Source organism: Chiloscyllium punctatum, chromosome 22 (assembly GCF_047496795.1).
Source record: "Chiloscyllium punctatum isolate Juve2018m chromosome 22, sChiPun1.3, whole genome shotgun sequence".
In the NCBI taxonomy this organism is placed as follows: domain Eukaryota; kingdom Metazoa; phylum Chordata; class Chondrichthyes; order Orectolobiformes; family Hemiscylliidae; genus Chiloscyllium; species Chiloscyllium punctatum.
Genome location: NC_092760.1, coordinates 62,915,597 through 62,930,562, shown reverse-complemented (window position 1 = coordinate 62,930,562; position 14,966 = coordinate 62,915,597). Strand labels below are relative to the sequence as shown.

Below are 14,966 nucleotides of genomic sequence, written 5' to 3'. Positions count from 1 at the left end.
GACGTTAGATTCCATCTGAAACTGAGAGAGTTGTGTTATTCAAATGCATTGAAGGAAGTGGAGCAAAGTATGTGGAATAAGGTTGCAGATCATCTGTGGTTGCACTGAATGGCAGAATAAGTTTAAGAAGGTATACACCCTACTCCTGTTCTCATTCACTTTGGAGCAAGAAAAGTTCAGGAAACATTTATTGGAACTCTTCAAAATTTTAACAGGATTTGATGAAGTACGCAGTAAACCTGTTTTCATTCGCAGGAGGGTCCATAACCAGAGGAAAGAGATCCAATGAATTCTGCAAAAGAACCAAAGGAAAGATGAAAGATATGCTTTGCTCTGTGAGTCATAATCAACTAGAATGTGCCATCTGGAAGTACAGTGGAAGCAGATACCATAGTAATTTCCAGAAGGCAACTGGTTAGATACTTGGGAAGAAAAGCAGGGCACTGAGGCAAGCGCAAAGGATTGGATTGATTGGAAAGTTCTTTTCAAGGGCCAGTACAGTAGAATAGGCTGAATGAGTTCTTTCTGTGCTGAGGCTCAAATGGTTCCAGTGGGTCACTTTGGATCTATGGTTGTTGGAACTCTACCACTGGGAGTCTTCATTTTGAGTCTTTTTGAGTCTTCATTTGTTTGGAACTGTTGTACATCACTGTGATGTATACGTCTGTTGAGCAACGATATTTTTTATTGTTGGATCATCTACCAGGATGATGGAAAGTGAATTTGATGAAACGTGGACACCTTCCGTCTAGCAATTCTGAAATTGTTTGGTATGCCATGGATGAGAGACTGCTCCTGAGGGAGGATGCACACGTTCCCTGAACTTTTTCTTTCTTTTTGTTCAAGCCCTAAAAACTACAACTGGATCACCACTTAATCGTTATACACCAGGAAATATAATCCTAGTGTACCTAAACCAACGCCATCATTTTAACCTTCTAACCCCAGTATCATTCTGATGAACGTGCTACACCACCTCAAAGGTGAGATGTAGAGCTTAGAACTGAACACAGTTACTCGGCATAGATATAACCAGATCTCTAACCAGCTGCAACTTAACAAATGAATAGTTTGGAGAACTGGGGATGTTCTCCTGAGAACTGAGATGGTTCAATGCAAGTTTGATCGTTTGAGCCATGAGCTCATTGAATTGGCAGGGCAGAGCAGACTCAATGGGGCAAATGGTCTACTTCTGCTCCGACATCTTATGGTTCAAAGCTATGAGAGACCCGGACTGGGTTAATAAGAGAGAAACTATTCACATTGGCAAAAAGGTTAAGTACTGGAGGATGCAGATTTCAAGTGATCAAAAGAACCAAGGCTCACATTAGGAAATGCTTTCTCTTCCCACTGCGTATGAATGTGATCTGGAATGCAATATTTGAAAGAATAGTGACAAAAATATTAATCATGAAAAGAAATTTCAAGACGGGAAGGGAAGAACTGGGTAAAGGGCTAAGCTAAATAGCTCTTTCAGAAAGGGCAGGGACTCAAAATAGGTATAGTAGGAGTCTGATTATGATTCTAAATCTACTAATCCTCTTCCACGGTAGAATGCAATCATCCCTTAAGCAGTCCTGACAGGAAATGGATGGGAAGCTAGAGAAAACCACCATCGCTACCAGGTGTCTCCCTGGCTCCTGTCATAACAAATCAGATATTATAGCTTCGTTCACCAGCCCCAAGCTAGAAGTCAAATCATTGGATCTTAAATTAACCAGTTTTGTTGATCCTTAGGAAAGTTACATTAGAGACAATGCATTAGTTAGCCTGACGTGAGATGAGGGTGTGATGGACGTTAGATGACATGGCAAGATTATGTGTTTTTTGTATTGTGCCAGAAAACCGCTAACTCATCTTGGTTTTGTAAGACTATCCCCAATAGTGGTCAAAATACCTCCTGATATGAGGGTAGTCTTTTGTAAACAATTGAAATATTTCTTCTCAGGAAGTACAGAGGACTGAACAAAAGTTTGAATGGAGGGTCACTCCCGATGAACCAATTACCTTTACTGATTGAGTTAAGCAGCACCTGTATCTGAATTCTATTGGTGGAACAGTGAATATTGAAATTAAATGCAACTGTAAGTTTTATCATTTAAGAACTGACTCATGTTTATCCAGTAATTTGCAACAAGTCATGGTGTTGTAACTCCTCAAAGTGCTTCATAGTCAATGAATTACTTTTTATTTTGCTTCAGTGAAAAACAAGAATCGAAAATTTGCTGTGTATGTTTAAAAGTGCAAACTTGTAACATATATGTTTCACATTCATCCATACAATGGTGGCTGCTTAACATCTTGTTCGGCACCTTGTTTTCCTGTTATTTCTATCTTCTGTTCTGAGAATAATAGAGGGTCTACCCCCCCCCCCCCCCGTACAGTGCTAGGATTGCAATTTCTTTGATGCCTGCTAACTGAAGGAGTTTTTTTTACTCACTAATAGGATGAGGGTGACAGTGGCTAGGCCAGCATTTATTGCATATCCCCAATTGCTCAGGAGGCAGTGAGGGTCACTGCCATTGCTGTGGGTCTGGAGTCACATGTAGGCCATACCCAGTAAGGATGCCAGATTTCCTTCCCTAAAGGACATTAGTGAACCAGATGTGTTTTCCTGATAATAGACCATGGTTTCACAGTCATCACTAGATTCTTAAGTCCAGAATTGTTTTTAAATTGAATTCCAATTCTACCATCTGCCATGCTGGGAATTGAATCCAAGTCCCTAGAACATTAGCTGAATTTCTGGATTAATAGTCGAGCAATAATATCACTAGGCCACTGCCTGCTCTCACCTAAAACTATACAAGCATCTCTACTTAATAAAGAATTAATGATTAAGAATTGCATCTAAACTCTTTCCAATCTCTTTCTATTTTCTCTTTCCTGGCTACTTGTACTTCCCAAACTCCCAAAATTAATGGAGGAGAGTTTGAAGATTCTTTGCCTTAGTCAATGGTGTAGTATCCAAAAGGATTAATATGTCTGCTCTAATTTCAAACTTGTTTATCTGCCATTTACTTTGACTATTGTTTACCAAAAGTCATTCTGCGGGCCTGTATTATCAAGGAAGCTGAATTCTTGCTATGGACTATTTATAGTCTATTTCTCTTAGTGCTGAGACCCCAGCAGGCTACTGTGGTATGTGTTTAATGTTCTGGTTGCTGCTTCATCCTTACCCAAGTCTCTCACCTTTCACTCATGACTCGATAAAATCAAACAGTTTTGGTTCCTGCCTCTGGAATTCTCGAATTACTTGGACTGCACCTGTTTCGGAGCACAGTTGACATTGATGTGTTTTCTTATTGGTTTGTTTCAATATTACTTTACTTGTTTTGTTTTTCTCCCTGCCCTCCACCCCCAACCCTGGTTGCCAAACACAAACTCTCCCGCTCTTTGATTTCTGCACCAGCTTTCCTGTAATACAGTTCAGTTCCCAAGTACATGTGAAGCCCCTTGCTAGACAGTCCCTAACACAGCTGAGCTACACTTTGGGCGTTTTCTCCACCTCTGGGATTTGGTTCACTGGGCTGGGCATCATGGTTTACCATCAGTGATCTTGACTTCAGGCTCTTCCAAAGACCCCAGTCCTGTAGATATGGTCACCGTTTGCTACCACATAGTAATGTGAGATCTACACGCTTGAGTGAACAACAACATGCTTTATTGAACATAATCATACACAGAGGATTATAAGAGAGGATATTTTATCTGGAGCCTACAAACCCAGACTCCAACTCCCTGACCTCCCAATCACCGCCCATTTCAATTCCCCTAACCATTCCCTTTTCGACATGACCATCCTTGGCCTCCTCCTTTGCTACAACGAATTAAACCGCAAATTGGAGGAACAACACTTCATCTTCCGCCTGGGCAGCCTATAGCCTGGAGACTCAACATTGAGTTCTCCAAATTCAAATAACCTCCCTCCCCATTCCCTGACTCCCTTCCCAGCCCCTCCCCTTCCCTTCCACTGCTCCATGCCACCTACCAGATTCATTCCTCCCCTTGGCCAACCAGGTCATACCCTCTGCCTGTCTTCACCTATCCCCACTTCACCACCTTGCCCCTGCCATCCCCTTTATCTGCAGGTCCCCCCAGTCCTGAAGGGTTACGCCCGAAATGTCGACTTCTCCACCTCCTGATGCTGCCTGGCTTACTATGTTCTTCCAGCCTCCTGCCTATCTACGTTTGATTTCACTATGACCTATTCCCCCTTACACAAGATCACAAGCTACACTTGGAGCTTAAATTAAAATTAACTTCACTATTATAGAGTTAAATATGAATTAAATTTGGAAAGCATAATTTCCTTTAACCTGGTTTTTAGGATAGTGTAGGGAAGCTTCTCTGAACTGCTTTCAACTGCAGGTAGGTACCTCCTTAATTCTGTCTTTCCTTCTGCCCTCCTTTGAGGGTTGGGCCATGGACTTGCCTTTGGTCGAAGCTTATTGTCCCTGGTGTTGTGTGGCAGCAATGCTCACCATCGAACTTCAAGAAATTTGCCAAACATGACGTCCCTTTCAATAAACCAGGTTGACCCTGTCTGATGATAACATGATCTTCTAAATGTTTTCTGAAGACAATCTGCCAATTAGAGATGTTAAACTTACAGGCTAATAGTTTCCTGCTCTCTGTTCTCCTCTTGCTTGAATTGTTGCATTACATTTTAATGAGTAGAGAGAAATAGAGGGGCAAACAGGGTGGAGGTGTTGGGGGGGTGGGGGGGAAGGAAGGAATACAGTGGTTGAAGGAATAGGCACCACTTGTGGGCCAAAGGAAATGGGAGATGGAGAAGTGCAGGGATCTTGAAGAATTGTGGGCCTGGAGCACTGCAGTGAGGAAAAGTGTATTTATCCAGGGGAAAGGGTGACTTTGATTAAATCATCATTGCATCACTGAGCCGCAGAGTTTAATTGCTAACATATCCAAAGACAGGGACCATAGTTTAACGCATCATCTGAAAGGTGGAGGTAGGAAGATGTCAATGTGTTGGGGATTAGAGGTGAGGCAGCTCTGGTAAGAGGTATCCTGTTGTATGCTACCTAGCGCGTTGGCCTCTGGGCTCAGGGATCATCAGAACTTCGACAATCTGAATAGACCAGCACTGATGACACCTAATCTAATCAGAGGCAGAATCCAACTCAGCAAATCCACTGAATACCTGTGCCACAACCATGTTTAAGTGTGTGGCAGTAGGACAGATGAGTGCCTGCTATTGATGGGGTCTATTCCGAGGTTTCTATTTTTTTTCTCTAAAAATGAAAACCTTTCATCAACTGGAACAAAGTTGACTTTGTGCATTGTTGCAGAGATGATACTCAGCAGGACCTTTGTTACGTGTTCAATGCAAGTTAAAAAGTATTCGTTTGGGTGGGATTTTGACAGTGGTAGAACTGGAGACAGAGTAAATGTTTCCCAAGTCGATAGCAATCAGAGTGTCACCGGAGACGTTCAAAGATCTGAATGAAAAAGCCTCTCTTGCATTATATTGTCAAAGGAGCAATTTACAGGGTTTCACCTCCTGCCTCTCCTGGTGTTCCACTTTAAATCTGGCTTCACTGCAATTACTGTCCGTTGAAGTAAATGGAAACCATTTAGCATGAATCACAATAATGCAAGGGATTCGCTATTGTGAAGGGCACCACACTGTGCTATTCACATTTTCACCAGTGGACTCGCTTTAAGTTATAAAGAGATTACATCCCCTGCAAACTTGCTGTTAAATAAATGTCTGGCAAGAACCTTGCCTTTTTATAGCACCTTTGATTTAGTAAAGGTGTCCCACATTGCTTTCCAGGGTTGTCATCAAGCAAAAGTTTGATACCAGGCCAGAGAAAGAAGTATCAAAACAAAAAGCATGGTCAAAGAGGGGCATCTTAAAAGAGGAGAGAGAGAGACTTTAGGAGAAAGTTTTAGAGAGAGGATTCCTGAGTCCCAGTTAGCTCTGTTGGCAGAGTCAATGTTGATGTGACCAAAATGGTCAAAGTTGTAGGAATGCAGATAAATTCTGTGTGGTGCATTTCAATCCAATTCAAATTTGTATGAAAGCTAGATAAAAACTTCCCATGCAGCTCTAACTTTGTCCCAAATGGAATCTGGCAAAAGATTCATTTGTCAAAGAGCCAGTGCTGCACAATGGGCCAAATCGGCACCTCCTGTTTTGACTGGGGTGTGCAAGGTAACTGTTGGGCTTTGTGATGGCTTCAGTGGTTAGTAATGGTAAGTTGCCAAAATAAAGTCCACACGGGACGTTGGTCTTGAACAAGAACTGACAAAATTTCTTTGTTGGAATGTCCCTTTTCCGTTGAATTAGTAATGTAAGATTACTTCCCTCAAAGTTTGCCTTTTCTCTGCATCATGATTGACAATTATCCCCTGCAGATGGGATCTGAGCTTGTATCATTTCTTTGTGTAAGTTTGTAGCAATTAAATATTTTTTAAACTCCCTCTCTCTAAGGAATGATGGTGAGGCATTCCCGGTGGCATCTCCACCAACAGCTCATCCCTTGGAAGCCTGCAGGTTAAGCGCAGCAGGTCAGGCAGCATCCAAGGAGCAGGAGAATCGACGTTTTTGGGCATAAGCCCTTCTTCCTGAAACGTCCATTCTCCTGCTCCTTGGATGCTGCCTGACCTGCTGCGCTTTTCCAGCAACACATTTTTCAGCTCTGATCTCCAGCATCTGCAGTCCTCACTTTCTCCTAGCCTGCAGTTTAGGTCAAGCTGTACTGTTACCACCTGCCTCTACATTAGAATGGTGCTGGAAAAGCACAACAGTTCAGGCAGCATCCGACGAGCAGGAAAATCGACGTTTCAGGCAAAAGCCCTTCGTCAGGAATAGAGGCAGGGAGCCTGCAGGGTGGAGAGATAAATGAGAGGAGGGTGGGGGTGGGGAGAAAGTAGCATAGAGTACAATAGGTGAATGGGGGTGGGGATGGAGGTGATAAGTCAGAGGGGAGGGTGGGGGAAGGTAGCAAAGAGTACAATGGGTGAATGGAGGTGGAGATGAAGGTGATAGGTCAGAGAGGAGGGTGGAATGGATAGGTGGAAAGGAAGATAGGCAAGAAGGACAGGTCATGAGGGTGGTGCTGAGCTGGAAGGCTGGAGCTAGGGTGAGGTGGGGGAAGGGGAAATGAGGAAACTGGTGAAATCCACATTGATGCCCTGGGGTTGAAGTGTTCCAAGGCGGAATGAGGCGTTCTTCCTCCAGGCATCGGATGGTGAGGGAACGGCAGTGGAGGAGGCCCAGGACCTGCATGTCCTCGGCAGAGTGGGAGGGGGAGTTGAAATGTTAGACCACTGGATGCTGGGGTTGATTGGTGTGGGTGTCCTGGAGATGTTCCCTAAAGTGCTCTGCTAGGAGGTGTGCAGTCTCCCCAATGTAAAGGAGACTGCACCAGGAGCAACGGATACAATAAATGATATTGGTGGACATGCAGGTGAAACTTTGGATGTGGAAGGCTCCTTTTGGGTCCTTGGATGGAGGTGAGGGAAGGGGTGTGGGCGCAGGTTTTGCAATTTCCGCGGTGGCAGGGGAGGGTGGGTTGTTGGGGGCGTGGAACTGACCAGGTAGTCACGGAGGGAACGGTCAGATGATGTGGTTTATGCGAAGGTTGGTAGGGTGGAAGGTGAGCCTATCTTCACTCAGCCTTGACAGCGCGGATGTATAGGGAGTCCGAGTTGTAGATTACTACCATTTTTTTTTTTCTCTGCAACATTATCCCTGAAGGAAGACAAAACCCCCAAGAATTGCAGAAACTGGAAACCGGAAATAAAAAAAGAAATTGCTGGAAAAACACAGCAACTGCAGAGAGAAATCAGAGTTAACGTTTTTGGGTCCCAGTGACCCTTCTGGAATGTGCCAGACCTGCTGAGTTTTTCCAGCAATTTCTGTTTTTGTGTCCATTATCCATGAAGGATCCGGCTCTCATTTTACAAATGTATTAAAAATAGTTCTAGATATTTGCAGAGTACAAAAAGAAATGCTAAATTTCACTAGCCTTATTCTGAATTTTGTTTTTAAACACCTGTTTGTGTTTTATTCTCTCTCCAAGCTCCAGATATAATGTCCTGGTCCCAGCGCTGTGGATAACCAAGGTACACAAGTGGGAGTTGGACTGCATGCAGAGTGTGGTGCTGGAAGAGGAGGAGGAAGCACTGCTTTCCTCAGGTACAAGGTCAAGTTTCACCATTTCTGTTTTTCTCAAGACTGCCTGTGTAAGACTGTGTGTTTCATGATTGTGAATATTCAGTTAAAAGTTCATATGTCTGAGAATACAACTGTTAGTTTTATGAATTAACTGTAGAAAATGGGATGCCTGGTTGAGAAATCAGTTTTTTAAAAAAAAACCTTGACATAAATGCACTTCAAAAGAGCTTGGAGTTTATGACAGTAGACTTAAAAGGTTCACAGTTAAAAAGGAAAGATCATAAACGGTATGGGCTGTGAATGTTATAGGTTGGGGCCGTATCATTTTAAAACAATTATTTTTTAAAGATGTCAGTGACAAACCAACCAACCTTTGAAAACAAATTGCCCCACAACCTAATTATGCTGCAGGAAAGTGGGACTTCCAACCCCCAGGAGGAAGGATTCAAGCGTGGGACTATCATTTGGCAGTTTGTGCGGTCGCAGCCTTCCCACAACCTGAAGGTTGCTGCGATTACACAGAGATCCATGAAGAGGAGGTGATGGATATTGGAATGAGATGCGTCAAAGCTTTCTTTTCACATGGTGAGGGTTGGACACCTGAGGGAGAGGAGGGCTCAAGTGAGGTGGGGTGGGTGTTAGCTTGTGGTTACTGGGCAAGGCCCTTGATATGCACAGGACAATATAAAGTGGATATACTCCTTTTTCTTTGTCTCCTATTCAGCAACTGTGGTGAGGCAACAGCCTCCCACTTTAACCCAGCTTCTGCTCCCATTGTATGATGGTACTGGAGGTAGATTGCGGCCCTTAATAGGCTGTTAATTTCCCAATTAAGGACATCAAAAAGAACTATTAAGCCCCTTACACATCTCCTGTGCTATAGGGACAATGTTGGGGTGGGCACAAAATCAATGGGCTCCCCCTGTATATTATATATACCCATCATATATTATGCCCATATCTTGTGGAAGGCTACAAAATCTAGTCCCAGGTGTGTTTCTTAAGCTAAAGGAATGTAATTCCAGTAAAGGATAAGATATTCATGCTTTGTGGAAAGTTTTGCAATTAGAAGGCAGTCACTTTGATTTTTGCCTGGATGTCATTGAATCTGCCATAGAGATGTGTGGAGTTTATTTCAGTAAATTTAGTTACAGCATCAAGATCGGTTAGTGCTTGGAAAAGCAGTTGAGAGACCATTTCAGTTTGAGTCTTACCTTGTAGCTCCTTGGACATCTAAAGATAAAGCAAGATGGAGACATAGTCATAGAGATGTACAGCATGGGAAACAGACCCTTCGGTCTATCCAGTCCATGCCGACCAGTTATCCCAACCCAATCTAGTCCCACATGCCAGCACCCAGCCCATATCCCTCCAAACCCTTCCTATTCATATACCCATCCAAATGCCTCTTAAATGTTGCAGTTGTACCAGCCTCCACCACTTCCTCTGGCAGCTCATTTTATACATGTACCACCCCTTGAAAAAGTTGTCCTTTAAATCTCTTTTATATCTTTCCCCTCTCACCCTCAACCTATGCCCTCTAGTTCTGGACTCCCTGACCCCAGGGAAAAGACTTTGCCTATTTACCCTATCCGTGCCCCTCATAATTTTGTAAACCACTATAAGGTCACCCCTCAGCCTCCGATGCTCCAGCGAATGCAGCCCCAGCCTGTTCAACCTCTCTGTGTGGCTCAAATCTTCCAGTCCTGCAACATCCTTGTAAATCTTTTCTGAACCCTTTCAAGTTTCACAACATCTTTCTGATACGAAGGAGACCAGAATTACATGCAATATTCCAACAGTGGCCTAACCAATGTCCTGTACAGCCGCAACATGACCTCCCAATTCCTGTACTCAATACTCTGACCAATAAAGGAAAGCATACCAAACGCCGCCTTCACTATCCTATCTACCTGCGATTCCACTTTCAAGGAGCGATGAACCTGTACTCCAAGGTCTTTATTCAGCAACACTCCATGAAGTATAGTAACTGTTAGGTTACATCGTGGATGATCGGTCTATGATTGGGAGCTGCTATTCAGTACAAGGTGAACAATGACTAAGATTTGCTTAGCAGGATGTAATCACCATCTTTCTCTCAGGAAAAGTCAGTACGATACTGAAATTGAAAGTCTGGAAGTAAACAGCTTGGTTACAATTTGAAGCCATACAATGGGCTATTGGAGATCAATGGTGTTTTCTGTATTACGTTAATGCTCAGAAGATGCTGCAACTGTCAAATCTTGAGACATGAGCACAGATGGAAATTGAAGGTTTAATTAACCAAAAGCTAATTGAAGGACCCACATGAAATCTTGAATCTTGGCAAATAGCTGGAACACTAAAAGGAAATTTAATTAATTTGGGACAGCAATGATGGGAGTCAAAATAATTTTTCAGGGATGTTGCTCGAAGGATAAATGCAGGCCCAGGACACTGGGGAGATTTACACTGTACTTAGTTATAAAGCCACAGGGTCTCGCTATCTATTGACTGGAGGAAGCGACAGTTACAATGATCTTCCTCTCATGGGTGTCACCAGTTAATTAAGAATAGTTGGCCTTCACGTCCCTCACCACCTTTTTCCTTTGCACCTTCAGTCTTCACCTCCACGGTTCCTAGTTTTCCCATTTAATCCCTTCACCTCTCTTCACTCTCTCGCTTTCATCAACAACCACCCACTTCTGGACAACTTCATTCTGGGAGCACTTTAACACTGCATGCCCTTCCTAAATGCTCCAGTTTTAGGCAGAAGCTGAATAGCCTGGGTCTTTTTTTCCCTCTGGATTGTCAGAGGCTGAGAGGTGACGTTATAGAAGTACATAAAATCATAAGGGTTAATGGCCATGGTCATTTTCCTCTGGTGGGGGAGTCTAAAATTAGAGTGTATATGTTTATGGTGAGATGCAAATGATTTAAAAGGGACCTAAGGGGCAAATTCTGGTGTGTTTATAGAGTGAGTTGCCAGAGGGAGTGGTGGAGATGGGTACAATTTAAATGGCATCTGGATGGACATATGAATTGGAAGGGTTTAGACTGATATAGGCTAAATTCTGGCAAATGGGACAAGGTCAGATGGGATGTCTAATCGGCACGGACAAGTTGGACCAAAGTCTGTTTCCGTGCTGTACGACTCTGAGTCGAAATGTAAGTCAATGTCAGAAATAAGGGTACTTTCCAACAGTGCGGTGCACTCTCAGTTGTGGCCAGAAAGCGTCAGCCTTCAAGATTATACGTTTAAGATTTCTGAAATAAGGTATCATATTCAAAACCCTTCAACTGGTGAACTATTGTTGCCACCCATTCTTGCTGGGTGAATAGTCACACATTCTACTGCAGGCTGCACCAATACATAATCAGACAATTACAACATGGTGACTGTTGAATGCAATACATTTTCACCAATAATGTCCACTGCATATTTACCAAAGTAAAAATGAATGGAAATATCCTCCAACAAGTGAGCATGATTTGTGTTGATATTACAATTCTTTTATAGTATCGTCAAAATATTTCTCATGCAATGTTTTTAAATGAGAGAATTGTACATCAATTTTAAATATTGGCTTTGCAATCATTATTCAAAATGTTACTGGGTGAAAATTCTCTGCCTTATAAATATGTTTACTCTTTTGTACCATTATTTCTAAGAAGAGCTGGGGAGTTCTCTCCCATGTCCTGGAGCCAATGTTATTTCACCCCCCATAAGAAATGTCATTGAGGTTTTAAAAGACATTTAGATAGATACATAAATAGGAACATTTGGAGCAATATGGACCAGGAGCAGACAAGGTGCGACTAGTTCAGTTTGGGATGATGTTCGGCATGGACTAGTTGGACCGAAGGGTCTGTTTCCATGCTCTATGATGGGCCGGGTGCTGGCAGGTGGGACTAGATTGGGTTGGGATATCTGGTCGGCATGGACAGGTTGGACCGAAGGGTCTGTTTCCATGCTGTACATCTTTATGACTATGACTCCTTTATGTTGCTGTTTGTCAGAACTTCCCTTGTGCGGTTTGCCTGCTGCATTTCCAGTATTATAACTATCCTTCAACAAATGATGTTATAAGGTGGAGTTATGTGAGGTGCTATGTGAATGCAAGCAAGTCTTATTAGGTTTTGGGAGAGACAATGGCCCCATGGTATTACCGCTAGACCATTAATCCAGAAATTCAGCTCATGTTATGTGAACTCTGATTTCAATCCTGCCACTGCAGATGATGGAAATAGAATTCAATAAAAAAAATCTGCAATGGAGAATCTACTGATGACTGTGAAATGGTTGTCGATTCATGGAAAATTCCATCTAGCTTCCTAATGTTCTTCAGGGAAGAAAATCTGCCATTCTCACCAGGTCTGGCCTACATGTGACTCCAAACTCTGACTTCTTAGACCATTTCAGAGGACAATTGAGGGTCAACCACATTGCACTCAGTTGTATTAATCGCTATGAAATCTCAACAAAGAAATTAAACCGAGCGGACACTGGTAAATGGGACAAGGTCAGATAGTTGGACTGAAGGGTCGATTTCCGAAGCTGCATGATTCTATGACGACTTGGCATCAACTTAGGCACCAGGAAAGCCAGAAATAACCCTGTCCGCCCTGCAAATGTTACAAAGTCGAAAGCATGTACTTTCGCTTTAAAATAGTGTGTTTTCTGAATTTTGAAGTTGCCTGAAAGGAACAGCTGCGAGACGGACTGTTCCAAAATAGATCCATGTCGCATATGTCTGTTAAATGGATACCTGAGTTTTGGTTGATGTTTTGACAACAATTAAAATTTGACCAATTAGTAGGATACTAAAACCCAACTGTTTTTGAATTTATTATTTTGACAACATCAGACAAATGACAGGAAATGATTTTGGGGGGTATAAAACCAGGGCATTTTGAAAATTTGGTCAGGGAGCAACTGCCACTGAACAGCATAGCAACCGTGGTAGAGCCAGAGAGCTAACTGCCCATCTAAAATCTTGCTCTTAAAGAAATTAGAAGGTACTCTATATCAAGAGGTACCCTTTTCATGTCATAGAGTCATAGTGATGTGCAGCACGGAAACAGACCCTTCAATCCATGCCAATCAGACATCCCAACCCAATCTAGTCCCACCTACCAGCACCCAACCTGTATCCCTCCAAACTCTTCCTATTCATATACCCATTCAAATGCCTTTTAAGTGTTGCAAATATACCAGTCTCCACCACTTCCTCTGGCTGTATTCTCAGTAAAAAGAAAGAAGATGACCCAGGGAGATCAGCAGATGGAAGATTGAAGACTGTGGAGAAGCCAGAGACTGTGTGGACTTGGGATTAAGTTAATACAATGTTTAATAATTGTATTATTGGAACAACATGTTAATAGGATTGTGTTCAGTTAAGGGAAAGTTAGGTTTGTTAATAGTTTTGTTTAGTGTTCACTATTAGAGTTAGGAAGAGTCCAGGATTTTTTTTTTTAAAAGTAGTGGAAATTAGGAGTTCTCTGTCACTCCCTCAAACTTTAACAGATTACGAGGCAAGGTGATCTTTTCTGGGTGTTTGGTTTTAATTAACAGAGGGGTTCAACCTCTGCGTGGTAACGCTAACGAGGCTAGTGCCAAAATTGGGAGAACTGTCTTGTCTCTCTCACTAGTCAAGTAATAGCCTGACACGGTCCTACTCTCAAAATCATACTTTACAGACAACATTCCAGTCGCCATCATTAACTCTTTAGATATGTCCTGCTCACCAGAGGACAGGCCCAGCAGAGTTAGTGGTATGCAGTCAGTGAGGAGTTGCCCTAGGAATCCTCAACATTGACATCTCATGGCTCCAGATTAAACAGGAGTAAGGAAAGCTGCTGCTGATTACCACGTACTGTCCCCACTCAGTTGATGAATTGCTACTCCTCCATGTTGAAACACTGATGAAGGCTCCTGCCTGAAACGTTGACTCTCGTGCTCCTTGGATGCTGCCTGACCTGCTGTGCTTTTTCCAGCACCACGCTTTATCAACTTGTTCAACACTTGGAGGAAGCACCAAGAGTGGCAGGGATGCAAAATGTACTCTGGGTGGGGAATTTCAATGTCCACCACAAAGACTGGCTCAGTCGCAGCACTGATCAAGCTGAAGGACATAGTTGCTAGACTGGGTCTGTAGCAGTGATGAGGGAACCAACAAAACATACTTGACCTCATCTATATCAATCTGCCAGCTGCAGATGCATCTGTCCATGCCACTATCGGTAAAAACAACCACCATACAGTCCTTTTAGAGACGAAGTCCAGCCCTCACATTGAGAATACCCTCCATCGTGTTGTGTGGCACTATGACTGTGCTAAATAGGATAGACTTAGAACAGATCCAGCAACTCCGGATTGGGCATCCATAAGGCATTGTGGGCCATCAACACAATTGATAATACTCCAGCACAATATGTAACTTCATGGCCCAGCATATCCCTCACTCAACTTTTACCATCAAGCCAAGGGATAAACCCTGGTTCAGTGGAGAGTGTAGGAAGGCGTGCTAGGAGTAACACTAGGCATACCTAAAATTGAGGTGTTAACTAGTGAAGCCACTAAATAAGGCTACTTACATGCCAAACAGCAGAAGCAACAATTGATAGATAGAGCTAAGTGATTCAACAACCAATGGATCAAATCTAAGCTGTGCAGTCTGCCACATCCAGTCATGAATGGTATTGTAAACTTAAACAACTCAGTGGAGGAGAAGGCCCTACAACTATCCCCATCTTCAATGATGGAAGAGCCCAGCACATCAGTGCAAAAGATAAGGTTGAAACATTCACAGCAATCCTCCCCCAGAAGTGCCGAGTG

At 42.9% G+C, this 14,966-nt stretch overlaps 1 protein-coding gene across 4 annotated transcripts in view; it reads left to right on the top strand.

Moving 5' to 3' along the window:
• LOC140493723 (TBC1 domain family member whacked) overlaps positions 1-14,966 on the top strand; it is a 115,435-nt gene that overhangs the window by 53,162 nt on the left and 47,307 nt on the right. For 2 of the 4 annotated variants that reach the window (XM_072592506.1, XM_072592505.1), the window contains one exon: positions 8,055-8,170. In XM_072592506.1, coding sequence (XP_072448607.1) covers positions 8,055-8,170 — 116 coding nt within the window. Of the gene's footprint in view, positions 1-1,948; positions 2,072-8,054; positions 8,178-14,966 lie in introns of those variants that run through there. The other 2 variants (XR_011963752.1, XM_072592507.1) reach the window with 2 other exon arrangements.